This window comes from Anas platyrhynchos, chromosome 1 (assembly GCF_047663525.1).
Source record: "Anas platyrhynchos isolate ZD024472 breed Pekin duck chromosome 1, IASCAAS_PekinDuck_T2T, whole genome shotgun sequence".
Lineage (NCBI taxonomy): Eukaryota > Metazoa > Chordata > Aves > Anseriformes > Anatidae > Anas > Anas platyrhynchos.
In genome coordinates, this window is record NC_092587.1 from 154,308,923 (window position 1) to 154,329,720 (window position 20,798).

Genomic DNA, 20,798 nt, shown 5'->3' on the forward strand with positions numbered 1-20,798 from the left:
ACACAAGCAGAAATTACTAGACATACTCTGCAGGATTTTTCTTACAGAGCTGCCATTAATTTTCAGAAATCTGTTTTCCTCAAGGCTCTTACAACTATTGATTTGGAGTTTACTAAATGGTATCTTTCTCCTTGTTGCATGATTTTTAAAAACTTTTAGTTTGTTTAACTAGACCAAGGATTCAAAGGCAGCCTAAAGAACTGTTGAATGTACAATTTTAATTTCTAGTGGTCTGGACGATCTTTCTTAAAGCCCGTACAGAAGATTTTCCCCCTGCTTGTGACAGCAACAGAGAAGGCGCGACTCACACAGTACCTTTGCCGACACCTGCATGCTGTTCTCTTGCATGTTCATGATGGCTTCAGAAATCTTGACATCAATAGGATCCATGACTGATTCAATGTTGAATGGTCCCTCTAATCTCTCCGCTACCAGAAGCATAGCATCTGTTGAAACACAAAGCAGCCATTCCCTTAAAGAAGGGATACTTTCAGGTGCCTCAGGCAGACTGAATGCTCCAAGCAGGAGCCCTGGGGATTTATGGTAGCAGGACCATGAAACCTGCCTGCAGTGCAGCTCCCTAGCTAGCAAAACCAGCTTCCCTTTACATTGCCACCACAGAAAGAGGAATAAAGACTCAAAAAGTTAGATTAACAATAGTTGCCATAGCATTATTGAGCTTGCAATGCAGTTATTTTATACAGCATCGCACCACGTGGAGCAGTCATTTTTCTAGAGTGTGCTCGTGTGATCTCTGTCCCAAGGAAAAAGCAGGATGATAGAAATGAATCCCTGAGGTATGTTCTTAGAGTTTGTATGAGATGATGAAAACTTTGATATGATATATCAGGGTGTTATAATTAAAGCAGCTGTTCTTTCTGACCTTAATGATCTCATTTTCTTGCAATATGAACAGCAGATGAATATTGGATTTCTGCCATAGTATATAGGTATAAACCATGTTTGCCCTGCTATGTTTTCAAAATGTGGTTGAAAGTTGTATGCAAGAAAATACTTTCTTTGTTTTGGAATTTAAAAACAATTGTTTGCTTAGTTTGGTTTTGAGTCCCTCTCAAAAACAATTTTAGCTAGTATTGTTCACTAACAAGTAAAAACAAAGCAACTTTAAAGAAATTAATAACTGTAAAAAACATTTCCCCATACCTCACATGTCTACACACGGACAAAGCTAAGCCGCAATTTCTGAGATGTGATAAACTTGCATTTATACTATACCTTTGAACATTATATTTGATTCTGCATGTATGTTAGCATTTAAGACTTTCTAGCACCCAAGTAGGTTTAAACAGATACCATTTGCAATTTTAATGTGATAAACAAAAACCTTAACATGCTGCCTTCTTTATCCCTCAGACTTAGGCTCCAAAAGGTACTAAACAGGCTTCCTCCCAAAACAGACTCCTCTTGTGATTTGCTGCCATAAGTACCAGTCTTACAGCAGCTACGCAGAGAAGGCATATAGCACCCCATTGTCCTGTGTTAGCTCTGCATCTTTCTGGAGAGTCCTGGGTCTCCTTTCCAGCCTGCATGGCCATCTCTTTCCTTCCCACAGAAATGTGTCTTTGGATGTATAGGAAGAAGAGGCTGGTGTCTCACCCTAGGATCTGAGAAGCAAACTCCCATGCGCAGCCTGACATGAGGGTTATGGTATGCTAACAGTTTATATGCAGTCAATGCATGCCTAAAAATCCCACTGAAATAGAAACTACTTAGCATTTTGTACCTGAGTACTTCTGTAAGTTTGGGTCTAATATTTCTCTGTACTTTTAGACTAGTAAGAGGGAAATGCCTGTTGTTTGGAGTGGGGTGTATAAAACTTGTCACTAACTGTGAGAAATGGTGAGATGGTAGCAATTCAGCTTCGAACAGTGGTGTTATTTTGGCTATACATTATTTTAAATTATTTAGTTTAAACAATTTTGGGGGGACCACTGAGAAAACACCTAACTCTGACAGAGGAACCAAACAGCTTTTAAACATATGAAGAAATATACATACACAGATGCACACATACACACCTTCACATGCACACACTTAAAGGTCTCTGCAGTAAATTAGCATTTTTTCCACATTTTTATGGCAAAAGTCTTGGTGGCTACATTTTAGTGGTTTTGGCTTAGTTTGGGCTTAAGTTTGAGATTGGGGTTAATGCATGAAATAATCAGGTTTTATTTATTCATTGCAGGAATAGCCCACAGCTTAATTTAAGGAGAGGTTCCTCTGCAGCAGCACGGTTTAGTTTGGGAACTACCACGCTGGACAAGTCTGGTGTTCAGTTCAAGTACATGTTGGAGATAATGGACTGTGTATGTTGAAGTAGAGATCAGTAAATAGGCAATTGTTGGCACGAGAAGGGAGCTGGAGACCCTTCATGAACATGAATCTACTTATTGTTACTTCTGATGGTAGGGAGCACTATTTCGGAGTTAAATCTTGAAGCAGAATCTCATCCGTGTTACAGAAAAGTGCGTCATCCTTGACTGAACAAGAACCACATCTTTAATTGTCAGAATGATCTTACCTAAAGCAAAGTGCCTTCAACTTCAACATGAATAGTATGAAGAGATGCAAACTCAGATATATTATTAACAATTTGAAAGTATCCACAGATTCACAGTTAAGAGATACTTCTGTATAGCAGCAGTCCGTATTTTTGTTTTGGGGCTGGGAGGTGGTGTTAAAGTAGGGCCTTTACAGGGACTCATTTGAAGAAGCAGAGGCTGATAAATTACATAAATGTTGGAATGAGAGAGATTTGAAAGGATAAGGTAAAACAGGTTAATTCTGCAACATTATTTCTGAGACTGGCTCAAGTAGCTGTGCTTCTAGTTAGGGCTCATTTTAGGGCTCAGCTCAGACTAGAAGGCTTAGTCAGTTACAAAATTTAGACAAACTCTTGCACAAACTGAAAGCAAATGTTTTTCAAGGATTTATAGAATATATATATATATTTTGTTTTCAAGCAGATGTGTGAGTCAATGGCTGATTTAGTGGTGGCTAGACTGCTTAATTACTCCTGTCTCCTTCTGGTAGCTCAACCAAGCAGAACAGCAAGTGACGTTCATATGAGCGCCAATATGATTTTCTTAGGCTCTGAGTGAGCTTTTCCTGCTACCCTTAATCTAACCACTGCTGTCCCTAATATTAAGTTAAACTTATCCAGATGATATCTGACAGCTATAGACCCAAATAAGCTTTGAACAACAAAAAAGTCGTATTATTGAGAGCGTGCAAGCCTCTTGGGAACATAATTACTACTGTGGTTTTTGAGATAGCTCTGAGCCTAAAATTCAGACTGAATTTCTCATCCTTAATGTTGATCTCCAGCAAATAAAAATAAAAACACAAAAAACAATTTCTGGGTTAATTCCTCATTTAGAAAATATTTCCTTGGTTCTTTAGGTTGTATCCTTTTGTTTGCTAGCCATAACCTAGCCATAATCCTCCTCACCTTGTTATTCACTTGCACAATTCTGCATGAACACATGCAATACATGCACACAACACATCCTATGAAAATTAATGAAATAAAAGCTCTTAGATTGAATATAGTGAAAATCAGATGAAATTAATGACCTGAGGTTTATGAAAAGTCAGTCAAAATGATATAATAGTTCTTTACAATCTATAGCTCTTAAAACCTATAATCATATAACAACACACACACCACTCTGTTGTCCCAAGCTTCTTCTTTTTTTTTTTTCTCCTAAAAATGCTGTGAATACTATTACAGGACAAGCTGGAAAGCTTTCAAAATGAAGTTAAGAAAATCTATATGTCTTAGTCTTAAACCTTAATTCTCGGGAACAGGACCCTTGAACCTGAATAAAACCTAATTCAGTTCAGTAGTACTCTGTGTGGGTTTAAAAAATTGCTCGGTCAGCTCATATGTTAGATAGTGGGAGCTTAATTATAGCTTGTGTGATAAAAAAATGAAAACTGATAAATTATTCGATTGCCACAAATTTGGTCTGTTTTGTTCAATTATGTATATTTAATTTTATAACTTTTACATTTTTCAAAATCTGCATTGCTTAGGCTAAAAACGTCTTCGTTCTCCATACACTACAGCACCTGACAAAGAGCTGGCATTTATCTGCAGGGTGAGTCATTGAAGAGTTCTGTCTAGGGAAGTCATTCTTGCTTCATGGGTTTGTTAGCACCTTGGAAACAAAAAGCATGGCTAATTGCTCACTTGAGGACATGGGCTCATAAAATAGCCTTGAGAAGGTGTAGAGCACATGGCACACTACACTCAACTCTCAGTGCCACAGCGTTTGCTACTAGGTGCATGCTGCTGATACCAAAAGTAATGTTTTCTTGCTTATGTTACATTTCCTTCAGGGAAGGTTTTCGGAAAGCTTTCTAGTAAATTACAGGTTGCAGGAGAAGGGGCAAGGACGCTGATGGTAAGGACACATGAGATGTCTGATAATTGAAAAAAACAGCCCAAACCAGTCTGAAATAGAAAAGTGCCTTTAAAACCTTCTTTCTCCTGCCACCTTCTTATCATTAAGAAAATGTTAGAAGATGAAGTTTTTTTTTCAGTGCTTTGTTTCTTGTTTCTTTAAAGACTCAGGCAGTTGGAAAGGAAAGGAATTTTTATTTTTTTTGTCTGTTAGTTTGGCTATAACATCTTCTTTTTCCTTTCATGCACATCTCTGTTATCCTACTTTTACATTATCAGTGAAATCCCAACAGTGACTGAGCTTTCCCCAGGGAAATCCTGAAATGCGTCTGTGGATTAATTGTCTAAAAACATATTTTCTTTACGGAGACAAGAAGTGCTAAATTACCAAATTGCATATCCTTCGTGAAATCCTAAGGTATATCTTGTTTCAAGGAAAAGTGGAGAAAGATCTGATCTATTTTTTTTTTTTTTTCCAGGAGGTTACTATTTTTTCTAGTCCCATATATTTGATCCAACATTAACGAAGGAATGTGAAACATTTGTTCACATAGTCTCTTGTGAAATAATGTAAGGATTAATTTTATTTGGCAAGCTTCAAAGGATTTGTCTATGCACAAACCTATGGACTGCATGAGAAGAGAGATGAATGAGTTGTAAACAGACTGAGAGACTAATTGTGGTTTACCATGACCTTGAGAGTGGCAAAGGCAGTTTTAGAAAAGGATATAACTGTAAATATGCTGGACTGCTAAGCACTGCTCATTCAATACCTTCGATACCTTCAATACATTCAATACCTTCCCAACCTTCTGACCAAGGGCAAGGAAAGGGAGAAGTCTGAGTTGTATTTACTGAATCATGTAGGTAAAACTCAATGAATTTTCCATCATGACACTGAATATAAATAATGGCCATAAAATCTTTAGAGCGTTGGATGGTAAATTAATGAAACAAAATAAACAAAAATTGAAAAGTGAATTATAGGTACATATTGACTTTTTGGAAATATAATAACAGTGGAAAGGAGTCTGTGTAATTCTCTGCCAAGACTCGTATTGCTAGATTATGATTTACTAAAAAAAATCAGGCAGGGGAAAGTAAAACTCCACCTCATGTTTAATGAGGTGTTGAGAACTTTTTCCTCATAAAACCAGCATAAAGCACGGCAGTGATACCTATACTACTATTTTTACTAGGGTCCACATTCCCCTTTTCACATTTTTCATTCATATGAGGACACTATATACACTATATGGTTCCATTCTGATGAGGCTTAATTGACAGATTTCCCCTCTACCTATCATTAAACTCCACGGAAGTATTGGCATGCAACACTGAAATACTCAGTTTTCCCTTGAAGACTTCCTACTTTTTTTTTTTTTTTCCAGGGGGTTACTTTTCTTAAAACTCATGTTTGCAACAGTGTAAACTGTTATCTTTATTCACGGCAACATCACTGCTCCCTCAAAAAAGAAAAAATGAATTGTCAATGTTAAGAGTGAGCTAACTTTTTCTTTACCCAATAATAATGGAGAACTTACCACTTGCACTATGATGGCGTCTAACTTTCGCTTTTATGTAGAACAGCACAAAAAATCAGTTTAATACAACGTATGTATGAAAAAGATATTGACAGGCAGGTGTCATCTTCTTGTAGCTGATAGCAACAAAATTAATTTTGTAGGTTGAACCGTAGGTTCTCTAGCTTTTTGAGCATTTCACATAACATAGACTTTTCTCCCATGTATTCAAAAAAATGACCATATTAAAGTGATTTCACTTCTTTGTCTTTCAATAATTTTGAGCAATTCTAAATAATTTAGTGAGATGTTGTTAGAGTAAGTCTTATTTTGTTCACTTATGCAAAAACAAAGGAGCAAAGACTATGCAAAATGATAATCCTTGTCTAGTATTATGACTCTACTACCCTATGGGAGCTGAATGCAAGATGTTCTGAACAAGACTTTTAGCAAATGTTGTTGCCAAATGTTGTTGAGAATTCTGTCTGAATGTTTGACATGAATCAATGAATAAAATGCAGCACATTTATAAAATCTTTGTCTTATTGCTTCTTCCTTACGCCAAGAGATGTTTAAATGGTTCCATCATCAGGCACAGAAATTATAGCTAGTAAATAAAATAAATCTCATTGATACATGCCCGTATGCTTCCTGCTATAGCCTATTCTTTAAATTTGTGTTAATATATACTGATCTGTAATTCTTTCAAGATATGCAGTTTGAAATACTGAAAAAACATACATCTTTTTGACTTTACTTTGATGAGATATTCTCACATAGTTGAAGATAGTAAATTACAGTCTTAAAATTCTTATTTAATGCATCCTTTCTTAGAAAAACTATCCTAAGTATATTTTTGTGTTATCTTGATAGTCATAGACAGTAGAACCTCAAAGATCTTTTCAGCCAATCCACTGCCAATGTAGAATGACTGTCTACAGCATACATTTTTATATTGTATATTATAATTATAGTATACATTTATATATTGTATATTATAAAATATATATATTTATACAGCATACCTTGTGATCTGTCCAGTACAATTTTAAAATAGCTTAGATATATTTATCCCACCTTTATTTTTAGGGAGACATTATACTGTCTACCTCACCTCACTATATTTATCCAGTTATGTAGTGTATTTTTTTCTGCTTAATTTCACTCAGTTCTTTCTTATCATCTTAAACAGTACTATTCTTTCCTTCTTGTGCTTTTTAAATCTCTCAGATATTTACAGACATCTAACATGTCTTCCTTTAGTTTGTGCTAAATCACACTTTCCATGCTTACTTTTTTACTTTTTAAAATATTTTTAAAAAATATTTCCTTGGGTATTTTGCTCTTTTCTTTATTTCTGTTTAAAAGAGTGCACTGGTATTGTGATGAATAAATGAATGAATAAAAATGAATAAAACCTTTAAAGTAGGAATTCATTAATGTTGTTTTGCAGGTACCTTTTTGGCCCAAATGTCTGACTCAGAAAATCATCTCAATTCTCTTGATTCTTCTGATTTCCTTATCTTCTTTTCACAACTGATTTATAATTCATAACTCCCATGTCTGTCTTGACATATTACTTCAAGTGTCTCCTTGTATACAGAATTTACTGTGATTATACTTTCTGCACTGGTTTTCATTCTATTCACTAGTATTTTGTGCTGTAGAACTTTTTCCAAACTTGATAGAATTTATGGCACACTTTTGAAAACATTATTTATGATCTATCTAGTATGTCTTCTCGAGAAATGATGCTTTTTCACTTTTATAAGCTATTTGTTTCAAGAAAATCTTTGGTTATTTCAAAAATAAATTCAACCTTTAGTGACATCTAGTCTACGCATAATCACTCCGCTAATAAGTGTTCTATGACAATATCCTCTTTTGTAAGAACCTAGCTTAAACTGAACAAACTTGTCTTATTGTCTCTTTACTGAGAATTAGTTATGGAAGAACATTTATCCTCATACTATTTTTTCTTTCCTTGTGTACTTACTGCTCCATAGTCTCTTGCTACTGCCAAATGTAGAGAAACTTGCATGCTGTGTCAAGATAATCAACATTTTTCTAGCCCTTCTTAGAGTTAGATGTGTGGACAGCCACCTGGATGATGAAAGGTTTGGAGAACTTGGATAAGGAAAGGCTGAATGGACTGGGTTTGCTCAGCCACCAAAAAGCAGGTTCAGTTGAGATTTATCACAGTCTTCAGTGCCTAAAAGGTGGGGGAACTTCACATGGGTGTGGAGTGACAGGACAAGATGCAAATTTCTATTTGTCTATAAGAAAAATATTTACCATGTGAACAACTAAACACCTGAGGATCTCCACAGGTCCTTTCCTAAACCGGTCTTTTTTCCATGACTCTGTGGCTAGGCTTCAATTCACTTCAGCTAACTAGGAGTTAAGTTTACAGCCTGAGTTGTAAAAAGCTTATGATTTTGTTCCAAAGACTTTTTAAAAGACTTCACAGGACTCTCTGCTTAAGATTTCACTGTTGTAACCTTTTCATAAATGATCTGTGATCTGGGAATAGGGGTAAATTATCAGGTGAGAGTGCATGAGCACACAGGTAAGATGAAGACTGTTACAGAAAATACAAGAAGGACCTCATAGTTCTGTGTGACTGAGCAGTAAAAAGGCATCAAGTGATGAGTACAAGAAAAAACTCAAATACCTTTTTAGGCAATGATGGGCTCTGAGTTTACTATTATCACTCAAAAACAAGCTTTTTGATTGGTATTAGATCATTCTGCTGTGACATGAGCTCAGCAATCATACCACCCCTCAAAACAAAACCAGAAACAAAACAAACAAACAACAACAACAACAAACACACACAAAATAATCATTAAGTATTGTGAATAATTAAGTAAGGAACAAAGCACCAAAGAAATGTTTATGTTTTTGAATAAATTTATAGTGAAACAACATCTTGTATACTGCATTGCAGAAGTGGTAAGTGTAAGCTTTCAAATACCTTCAATTAATATTTTAACATTTTACAACCTTGAAAAGATTGTCAAACTGTGGGTGGCATGGGGAGGCTGCCTAGGTGTTAAGGTTCATCATCTATTCAAGCAGAGAAAGTAGGAAATAGAATATGAAACGTTATTAGTTTCTTTATGTTACAATAATGATACCTTGCTAATCCAAAGACTAGGTGGCAAATTCCTTATGGTTGCCATGGATATCAGAGAACATCTGTCTGCTTCTTAGTTCTTTTGTTAAACAAAAGAAAAATTTTCCCCCTGTTTTATGTAGGAAAGCATAATTGTTATCAAGATCTGAAACACACATTTCACAGGTACTGATGCCAGATTTATAGATAGGCATCCTATCGCTAACATCTTTCCAGATACTTTGTCACTAAGCTGACTGTGTGCTTTTCCTTGCCATAAATAAACAATCAACCTATATCAACCTATGGCCAGTTTTTCTGGCATGAATCCATCCCAATGGTATGGCTCTTAGGGAGGTGTCACACACACTTGCACAGACAAAATTGATTTTTGCCTTTAATTTTATTGATTAATATGGAAATTTACTGCAGTTATCTCATTACATTTAAAAGCTAGCCACTATGCGGAGAATTTTTAGATGCCTAACATCATTTTCTCCCAATAAGGCCCAATGTAGCAAACATATATATATTTTTTTCCCCAGATAAATGTCTGAATCCCAAATGATTGTGCACATCACGGTTGTCACAAATCAATACAGCTGGTATGACTTATCCGTTTATTGTTTTGACACTTCTCTTGAAAGGAAAGAACAATTTCTGTATGTTTGCCTAGCTGCAGTAAGTGTATTGCAGGGATGAAACAGAACTAATCAATAGGATAGACACAGTGTTGTAAAATCCTACACTTGAGCTCCTTAACTCTTCTAAATTATCTGTGCCCTGTTCTTTAAAATGATTGGGAAACCAAGAGTAAAAATGTTCATCCAGTCTAGAGAAGGTCAAAGTAATATAAAAGCTAATGTTCATCACACAAGGCCACTAGCCTGATAAGTTGTAATCATCATAAATACTACTAATAACATACAGACAATGCTGGCCAGAAAATAAAGGATCTGTGCCCACTAAAACTTTCACAGGAGGAAAAAAAATGTTTTAACTGAAGGTGAAAAATTAAAAAATGGAACATTCTTCACAGAAAGATTGCTGGCTGGCTGTACATTGGCAAGGCTTCTAGGCCAGCAGCCAGGGAACCATCCTATTAATTCTTTCTCAAGAAATTTTGATTTACTAAAATGAGTGTTTTCCAACAGGAAAGATCATTTGATCAGCCTCAGCTTTATCCAAGAGAGATTTGTGAATATGAATTCATTATATTTCCCTATAAGACTGCTAAATGTCATAAAACCAGAGAATGGAAACTAGCGAAGTATGGGAATGTTTTGAGATCAATTCTCTGTAACTTTTAGTCTGTTCCCAGTATTCTAAGCACTTCAGAAAACAGTCCTCTGATACCCTCTACACTAAATGAGGAGATGCAGCCAGCCCTGGAGACTTCTGGAAGGAGATCCCACCCAAACCGTTCTATTACAGATTACAGTGCAGGTGCTAACCTCTTGCAAATACGTTCATGTTGGATTCCCTCTTCAGTGCTCACCCCAAGTGCGTCAGGTTTGAACTCTTGCGCACTTGAACTCCTCCTATGCCACTGACTGGTGCTCAAGGCCAGTTTTCGTGCAGTTCTTAACCTTGATTCAGATACACTTAACCCGGCTTCTCTAGTTACGAGAATAACATGTTGGTGAAATTCTGCTGTAACTAACCTGTCTATGTGTCTGGGATATGAGCATCAATTTCACTGCAGCCATTCTAGATTCATACAGGCAAGCATGAACAAGATGCAGATCCACTAACACAGAAAGCAAGAACAAATGTTAGACTCTACCTTATGCTGTTTTGTTATCAAATATAACTCTTAGAATTTTCTGAATGCAAAACTATATAAAAGATCATCTTTAAATGTTATACTTTTAATTAAGACAATAATATTATTATTAATACTTACATCTGCCAAGTAAATGGGACGTCATCCAAGGCCTACTAAAGTCACAAAGCATTTTTTCAACAATTTGTTTTGAAGGAGGTTTTCATTCCTATTCTCAGTTTTTGCAGAAAAGAACCACTTTTGTTTCCCCTTGGATGAGAGCACAACAGCAAATGAGCAACCGTTATTCCCAATGCTGTACTAATATCTGTGGACAGTGCTGTTACAGAAATAGTCATGTTTTGGCATGACAGGACTAGGTAGTAATTAAATTGATATTTTTGTTCCTATTAAACAAAATGAGCCATGCCAGTGTTGGCTCCATTTGAAACATGGTGGAGAAAAATCAATGCATGTCAGATGGAATAGGACAGCATCTATGAGACAATTTTTTTCATGTTTTCAAAAGAGAAAAAAAAAGTGAGGAGGCAGAAAAAAGCAAACACTATTCTAAAAATTCTCATAGCAAAGTCCACTTTCCTAAAATGCTGCTTACATATGGCATATATTTTTTTTTCAAAGAGAAAATAGGAAAAAGTTATGTCATCTGATATTGATGGGCTGCTGGGCACTAGAAACTGGATCCTATCTGCTGGGATGGGAAATCTTTACACAGGCAGTTTGCATTGTCAACAGTCAGTAACTTAAAAAACCCCTCCTAAGACCTGTCAACTGGCTTCTACTTCAGTAAAAGGAAAAATTAAGACACATTTTATGTCCTCTTTGTGTCTCACAAGGTCTTTATTTTTCTTTATAAAGTAAAATAACGGTTAATAATGTAAATAATGATGATTTCCTTGGTAATATTATTTACCTCTCCCACCCAGAAAGGAATACCAAAAGGATTTAGTTATACCAGCCATAGCAACACCTTTTCTCCTAAAGTATGCAGATATCCTTCTGTATTTTCTTTTAGAAGATAACTTCCCAGAGACAGTCTAGGAATGAGAAAGCAGTGGCAGAAGATTGGTCAAATGGGCCTGTCCAGCTCAGCGTGCAGTCACACAACCAGTTTAAGCCAACTGAAAAGGGTTCTTCTGCTCCCCATTGAGGACAAAATCTCATTCTTAGGGAGGTGCAGGAAGAGCTGCAGAGACAGATAGAGCTGGTTGGAAAACAATTTCCTACTCTGAGGGGGTTCATTTTCAGCAGGATGTGACCTACTATAGAGCAGCCAAAAATATGAGGGTAAAGGTTGCTTTTCAAAGGCAGCTTGCTTTAGAGTAGCTTTTACAGGTACTCAGCCCTATGCCACTGTCTGCTTCAGGATCTCAGGTGGCCTCTGTCACCCCAGGGTCTGCAACAAAATATGAAAGGAGTGTGATAAATGACTGAAGGGGTTAGATGATGGGTGCACCCAGAACATGCTTCATGGGTTGGAAGGCTGTGGTCACTGTGAGGATGTACCAGACCTCTGCAACAGGTAGAGCAGCTCCACAGTGGGATATGTACACTACAGGCAAAAATATTCCCAGAAGAATGGAGTGAGAACAACATATTGGAGAGAGGCTGCTTTCCATAAGTATAAACAAGGGAACTGCTGTGGTGCTGGAAGCTGTAACCAAAGCCAAAACTATTACAGTGACATGAATCATTGGCAAAAGGCCACAGAAGAGGTTTGGTGGCATCAGGGCACAGTGAAAACAAAGCCAAGAATGAAGTTCTGCCCAATTTCTGCTTCATTTGGGCTCCTTTCCTACATCTACTGTTGCTCTTAGACCTTTGTTATTCTACAGTAACCATCCTGTCCTTGGAAAGCACTTAGAAAGTTGCTTTTGAATGTTTCTGCAGAATAAACTAAAAAGAAAACATAATCAGTAAAAATATATTTACCGATATAATACTAATAATATATAATATACTATAATCATACAGTGTATATTGTATATTATATATGATATAATATATAAATTATATAAAAACATATAATAACATATTATATGTATTATTATATGTATATATTATATACATTGTATATATATATATAATACAATAATATATATAATATACTATATAATAATGTAATGATACTGATATTATATTTATATTTATTATTATATATTTACCGTATATATCTCTTGGTATGTCAAGTGATATATACCTTTCTATGAATGCCTGATATAAAAATTACTAGTATCTAAGATAAAAAGGGCCCATAAATCCATCTCATTTTAAACAGCAAATGATACTCAGTCCTAAGGATTTTGTGGAGAAGCACGACAGTGTAACAATAAATGATGAGGAAGGTAGTAATAAGTTACATACCAGCTTGTGTTCATTGCAGTTCCCTGACAGACTTTTCATGGCTGAGAAAATGGTAAGCAGATTTGACAGCAGATTGATAGATTCTTTTGACTGATTAGAGAAAAAAAATCTGCTATACTGGGGAAGGATAAGGGTAAATTCAATCCTTTCAACACTAAAGAACAAAACAATTACTCATGGGGACAGAAGTTAATAAAGACCCACTTGTTCTGGACTTTTTTGTTCCATTTAGACATATATTTTTATTTTTATTTTTATTTTTATTTTTATTTTTATTTTTATTTACAATGCAGGTATCTTTTCTGGAATGTGGTTGCTTTGTAGAGCCTCATGTTGTTTGGAAGAATCTTACCTCTCTGATAAATACTGTCATTATGCAGTTATTTATCCCTTTACCATTAGGGCATCCTCTTTGATTAGAATTTTTATGGATTTACTTACAAAAAAGATTACACTGTGTTGCTTTAGATGTGTGCCTTTGACAATTGGATAAAATGCCCTTATTCACATTCAGCTTAGTTGTTTAGCTAGTCAGTTTGTATCAATTGCTTGCTCACTTTCTTTCTGAGCTCTTAGATGAGTTATCAAGAAACAAATATGAGTCTTTGCATGCTTTGTATGTCTTTTCTTCCTCTCAGAAATGGACAATATTATGTATGGATATCTCCAGTCCCATCTTATCCAAAACTCTGCTTGGTGGTGCAAGAAATAAGATAATGACAGACCTATCTGAAATGTATGGAACTTATTTCCTGTGGTAAGTAGCAGATTGTTTAAGCAGAATCTAGGGGAAAGAAAAAAGTCTCTGTAGGCACTTGCATTTTTTCCTCTTGGGTCACGCATAGAAGAAATCCTCAGATATCACTGCAAGCTTTACAATGCATTTAATTTTGTTAGAAAATTACCAGTAATTTCCTTCAGGTCTCATTTTCCCTGAAATATCACAATCTCACACACAAATTGGATTCAGTCACCAGAAAGACATTTTATTTATCAAGACTTTAACTGAGTTTGAAGCAAGAGAATGAATATACACCCCTTTTATTCCAGATAGTGGAGAAGTATAAGAGAACACATATCCAAGGGTATTGAATTTCTAGGTCAATGTGTTTGTTTTCATATCAAATTGTTAGAAGAGACAGGTGTCTTCCACCCCTTAAGCTTTCTGTAACATGCCTCTCTGCAGTGCACTCCAAGGCATGCAGATGACAAATCTTTCTCTATTACAGATAAGCCAGGAGAAAAGTACATCCAAGGGAGGGAGGGCCACCCAAAGTGCCTCACATCAGCTTCTTTTCTCAGAAAAGAGCCATTCCGCATGGTTAGTGTTACTAGCAGAGGAACCAGGACACTACTGGAAAACAAAGCAGGCTGCATACAGCAGACTAGGAATGAGAACATGGGACAGGGCTATGTTTTGGGGATAAATGTCTTGCAGCTGTTAAGTAAGACATCTCTCTAGCCAGGGCTGATGAATTTTGCAGCACAGAACTGCAGAACAGAGGGCTTCGCCCAAGGAATGATCCATCTGTCTTCTTGTGACAGTGTTAGAAAACGTAATGCTTTTGTTTGAATGCTTTTCTTATTTTGTGTTTCATGCTGTCCCTAATGCACAATTAATGGTGCATGTCACAAGATCCTTCCTCCAACTGTCATTATTTGTTTAAAAAAAGATCAAAGATCTTTAATTGCAAAGTCTGCTCTTGTTCATATATTATATAATACTGAAATGTGCAGGGAAATGTGATAAAATAATGTCTTCCTTATATAGATTTTGGTGAGACCTATTCTAATCATTTAGATTACTGAGGATTTGGCCATTTATACTAACTATTTCTATAGAAAAGAACAGACTTTTACATATCTGGATGTAGATGCAGTTTTATTTCACCGGACCATGCCTTATGTGCATATGACTGTATACATATATATGCACATGCACGCGCGTCTACCAGCAAGCATATAAATTTCATAATTGAAAGTGCAAGTAAATAAACCTTCTAGACACACAGTTACACACTGACTGCAAACACCACTATCTATCTGCTAATTACTAGTATCTAGCAAATAAATTAAACAACAACAACAACAAAAACACCAACAAACACAATGCATTTATGAATTCAAGCAGAAACTTCCAGCCCTATACAGGCCCAAAAAGCCATTCGGTGGCTATGTTTTGCTGTTCACAGTTTGGCTTAGATTTATTTGGCAAGTGAAATCTACTGAAATTTATTCTTCTATTCTTTTGCTAAATTTATAAGAGACTGGATAGCTTCAGGAATGTAAGACAGGACATAACAATTTTATAACAATTTTATATACATGATATGTTATTGGCCTATTCTGTGCATTTGCAGTGTCTGGTTATTTATGCTGCTTAAAATTAAGCAGTGCACAAGTCCAGTACAGAAGGCGGATAGGAAGCTGGGCAAAAGATGGTGTTTCCATCCCTTGAATATTGCATTTTGCAATTCATTTTTTTGCTTGTGCATTATTATGATTTATGACTACTACCCGCATAAAGTGGGAAAATGCTACAGAAAATAATGAGATCAGTTAATGGTTTCAGATTCATAATTTGTAAAATGGAGCAATTATCCTGGAGACTACACACACTGCAGAATTGGGTAGCAGGAACTCTCTGCAGCCTGATGGCAGAACATCCCTGCCTCATGGTGGAGAAGCCTCACAATGTCTCATTAACACCTGCTTAGAGATGGGAGATCCTGAGGTGTCATTTCGAGTCTAGGCCTAGGCATTTCCAAATGGATACAAAAATTCAGCCACTCTTTTAGTCCTTATGGATGTTGATGTGTAGACACACTGGCAGGAGAATGAGAGGAAGTCATCTAACTTCTGCTCACAAAGGATTTCAGGACGTAGAGTTCTGATTTTTTTTTTCCTCTTCAGTGGGTTTACAATGAAAACACCACTGCAATATAAGCGGTGAGTTGAGCAATGATAGCTCTTGCAGCTGAGCTCTGGTGCGTATCCATGCATGCAGAATGTGTGGGTGTACATTTTTCTCTGGCCAAGGCTGCAGGAGGAATGCAGTGACTGTTTTAAGTTATAGTAAGATATCAGAACCCTAACTACACAATATGACCTTGACTCAAAGGTAGTTACAAGTCTGCTATATTGGAATAATTCCAGAAATGGCTCTGCAAGTTTTTAGAAAAATTGGGGACAAAATGTAATACATCAATTCTGCTTATGATAAGCAATTCAGGGCCCTGAGAGGGCCTCTAAAGAATAACTTCTAGCACTGATGGATTGCTTGTACATTATCCCTAGTGATTACCGAAAACTGCATCCGGACAAGCACTTTCACTCTGATTGAACATATGAGGTGCAGACTTTGATCAAAATGAATTAAATGACCACTCTGCAACACTTTTCCAACTAGGCACATCATTAACTGCAGGCAGAAGACAACGTGAGCAGGATCTGAATTTGTGACCCGTGTACAAGGAGGAAGTCAAAAGATCAGTATCACCAACACAAATGCAAACTGATCCATTGTTTATATAAGATCTCTTCTATTTGCACTTTAAAGGGACTAATATTAAATAAATACATTTTTTTTTTCCAATTCTGTGACAGTGAAGGCACAGAGAAAGAGAAGAGTAAGAATGGAGAATTAGTATCTGGGACCAGGAAAAGCTGCAGCTGGATGTTTCTCCTTGACATACCACCCTAGGAGCCCAGCTCCTGAGGGGCCTCCAAATGACCAGGAGCCATGGGCAGCCACCACCTCTGAAAGTCCACCCACTGACCCCAAAAGCAAACGTCTTCCTGCTGTGAGTTGGCAGTGTTGAGAGCAACAGCATGCATTTCTTTATGTCCTCTTCTCCCTCGCTACCCTACGAGCCTGTGCCAGAGTACCACCTGGCCACTGCTGATCTTCCTTCCCTGGTGGGCACATGGGAACAGCTCAGCATTTCTCCTGTGCACACACAGCTCTCAACCCTCCATGGACTCAGCAGTTCAAGCACACCTCTGCACATTTCCAGGGTGCTCCTTACCCATGCAAGGTCTTAGACTGTGACAGAGCTCAGCAGCTTCACAGCAACCCTGGGGTCATTCAGTGGGAGCCTCCACAAGTGCTGTACTGACAGTTGATATGGTGTGCCTCCCTGCAAACCCCTGCTCAGTCCGAAGTCCATCACACCTCTTCCTTCTCCTTCCCCTCTCAAGTCTGTCTTTCTATTCTGCTTTGATTTATCATGCATAAAATTAAGCTATGAACTGAAGTACACAGATTTGAAACTGGACTAAATTAGTGCATGTGTTAGAAAATCACTGACACCAATGAGTGCATGGAGCTATTTCCAATTTATTTCAATGATTGTTTTTTAGCATTCAAGCAATGGCCTGACTTTAACTAAATACTATGTCTATTTGAACTAAGTTAGCTAGAGAGGAGCACAGCAAGAGTGCCATGAGAATGTGCTGCTCAGCAAGGCAGTGGCAGGCAGAAAGTTAGCTGCCCTCTTGATTTTTCCTGTTAAATCACATCTCTACTCGTAGACTAATCTGTTCTTCAAATTGACAAGTAAGGCCCCAGTTTGCAAATAGTATGTGCCAACCTTCTCCTATCATGTTAGCTCCATCTTCATACAAACTACAGATATTTCTTTCAGAAGAAACAGCTGTTTCTGTGGGAGAGCTGCAGCCCTTGGATTTCTGACAATTTCAGGTCTAACTCTCTTTCACTCTCTTTCATTCCTTTTTCTCTCCTTCTATAATCTGTTAATTAAACAGAGGTTAGGTAGAGAATGAAGAAAGAAAGTGTTGTCAACTGATTTGTCACATATCACTTTGCCTGTCTGCTTTAGATTCAGTTGCCACTTGAAGCTCTTCGAAAGAGAAAAAGCTTTTTTTTTTTTTTTTTTTTTTTTTTTTTTTTTTTTTTTCTGTTGTTGTCCCCAGCAAGAGGACAAGCATCATATATGATTATTTTAAAAAAAGTAATTTTTTGATACGTGGATATGCCATTAGAATGATTGTGTCTGAAGGAGAGTATAAGGGAGAGATGGTTTGACTAAACGAAATGGAAAAAATATAGGGACTATGTAATACAAAGATGGGCCTACTGCAAAATGTAGGAGATAATTTCTAAAAAGTACATAAAACCACTCAGTAGCCCTTTGAAGTCTTTTTGTTAAATTTACTGCCCACTGAAAGGAGAGGGGGAAAATGTCTCTCTGCAAAGTAGAGTGACAACAGTAGACTCTGCGTTGTAAGGTTCCCAAGAACAAAGCTCCAGAATGTACTTCTGTACAACATTGAACATTGTTAGTCATTTTAAGTACTGTAAATGAGTATGGAAATTGTTGTATTGCTGACTGAAGGTAACTTTGTTTGATCATACACTACATACAATTTTGATATTCCTTTCCTTAGATCATGAAACAAAAGGACCTGAAGAGAGATGATTTTATTCTAAAATTAATAATATTATTAATAAGGATTAAATAGAAATTGAAGTCCAATCTCTTCTTTAGTTCTGTTAAATATTTGAAATTTCAGCCACAAGGTTTTCAGTTTTGAACAAGTAAATGAAGTGCAGTCTTAAGTTAGCTATCCAGCTTGCACAGATTTAAATGTCCAGTGAGACTGATCAGCTACAGTGGATGCACTTATATTAGCATTTTAGTTTCAATCATGATTACTCTAAGTGTATTCCTTGCCTGCTTTAACTTAGTGTGCTGTGGTTCATCCTGTGGTGTGGGCTGAGAGTGCACAAACTGCACTCCTCTGAGTGGAAAAAGTACCTCAGGACCATATCCATTGCAACCCTGGAACTAGTGGTCATTGGTGTTCAGGACCAGGGGAGAGCTGTAAAATGCACAACTGGTTTGCTTTGCCCTGTGAGTCCATACTTCTAATGAATTCATTGATATGGGGATTGGAGGCCTCCAGGAGATCCCTCTCTGCATCAGTCAAGACACCACAGCCAGACTGATAAGATTTTTTTCCAGGAGGTTTTCAGAGCCACCTTCTACACTGTCTACTACTACTATAAGGAATATAAGGAATATATGCTGTGAATTAAAGCATTACCTAAAATTTAGGTGCAAACTGTGAAGACATCAGCTTCCTTACTGACTGAGTGCTGGCAGCCCTGCTTTTGAACTCTTTTAAATCAATTAATTATCTTGAGCAGCCATGTAGATCAACCGTTTTATTAAAAATATTAATATGTTGATTTGCCCCCTAACTTCTCTTTTATGTGTACATCAGATCAGTATTAACTGCTGAGATTCTTCTCATCTCTAAATAAAAAAGTCACGAGGTAGAAAATCCTTTAGCATGTATTGATGGTCATAAAAAAGGAGCTTTTCAAAAGCTCCCTCCTTTCAAAGACAAAATTTCAATCTATACTTATGTTTAATCCAAAAAGTTTTAAATATATTGCATTATTAAAGTGGTCCTCATATGATCCCTATATTTGTAGTGTCCTACTTCTCTCTCTCTCTCTCTTTCTTATGTATACATATAAATATTTTATTGAAAACAGATGGTATGGTAAAGTTGTTATCCACTAAAGAAGCAGAACATTAAACAGAATGGGTCATATTATTCCCTAACTTATGTTCATAAAGTAATTCTATTAACATTAAAGTGGGCACTCAAAACGGTAGGCTTTACATCTAAGTGTTGAAGAGAGTTACATACACACAGCCCCCAAAAATATTGCTAAATAAAAAAAAAAAGATGGGAAGTGAAAGTAATATTTCAAATGATTAATTTTCCAAATCTGGAACTCTTAAAGAAGTGCTATAAATTTAAGGAATAAAAACTTTGAGTACATCATCATATACTACCTCAAAATACAATAGCTAATTCTTCTTTGCTGTAATATCAAATGTCTTGATATTAAAAACTCTGCCTTGTTATTACAGGCCTACATACAGCATCTTAGAGAAACCATCAGCATTAAAGCCTGATTTAGTCTAATAGTGTCCTATTTGAAAATTCTGTTTTGCACCGTATCTAAAATCAGTTTTTTTTTTTTTTTTTTTTTTTTTTCCCCGTGCTGCTTTCCTCACTAGAGAAAAAGTAAATTGTGCAGTGGAAGTTCATGGCAAAACATTGTTCTTTTAAACCAAAAGATTTCTCACCATGTACTTATTGCAGCACAGAGACAAATAGGAACAGCCTTTTCAACTGGAATATTTTGAGTATTTTATTATAGTGTTAGAAGTTGAACAATTTCCTTTTTTCATCCTTTAAGCTTTCAATTTAAACAAATTTTAAACATTTTTATTATTATTATACTTAAGTATTTTTCTTTCTTTTAAGGGGAAAAATGTACGAGATGGTAGTAATGTACCTCCTTCTAAAATCAGGGAACTAATGCTATGTGTATGTTTTCTGAGCTATTTATTGAGCTGGAAGAGTATGTATTGCCAATACTCCTGTTTGTTTGTTTGTTCAATATATATCATGATCAAGTTCAGCTTTGTAAAGTATGGATGGCAGCCATTTTGGATTTTGAATCAGACATATTGTTCACAATTTACAACTGTGCTGACCCTACACATATTAAACAGCTGAGACCACAGTTTA

At 36.3% G+C, this 20,798-nt stretch overlaps 1 protein-coding gene across 4 annotated transcripts in view; it reads right to left on the reverse strand.

The window, feature by feature from the left end:
* Positions 1 to 20,798, reverse strand: part of GPC6 (glypican 6) — an 815,893-nt gene that overhangs the window by 77,689 nt on the left and 717,406 nt on the right. For all 4 annotated transcript variants that reach the window (XM_027443165.3, XM_072032457.1, XM_072032456.1 and 1 more), the window contains exon 5: positions 316 to 446. In XM_027443165.3, the coding sequence (XP_027298966.2) occupies positions 316 to 446 (131 nt within the window). The remainder of the gene's footprint in view (positions 1 to 315; positions 447 to 20,798) is intronic.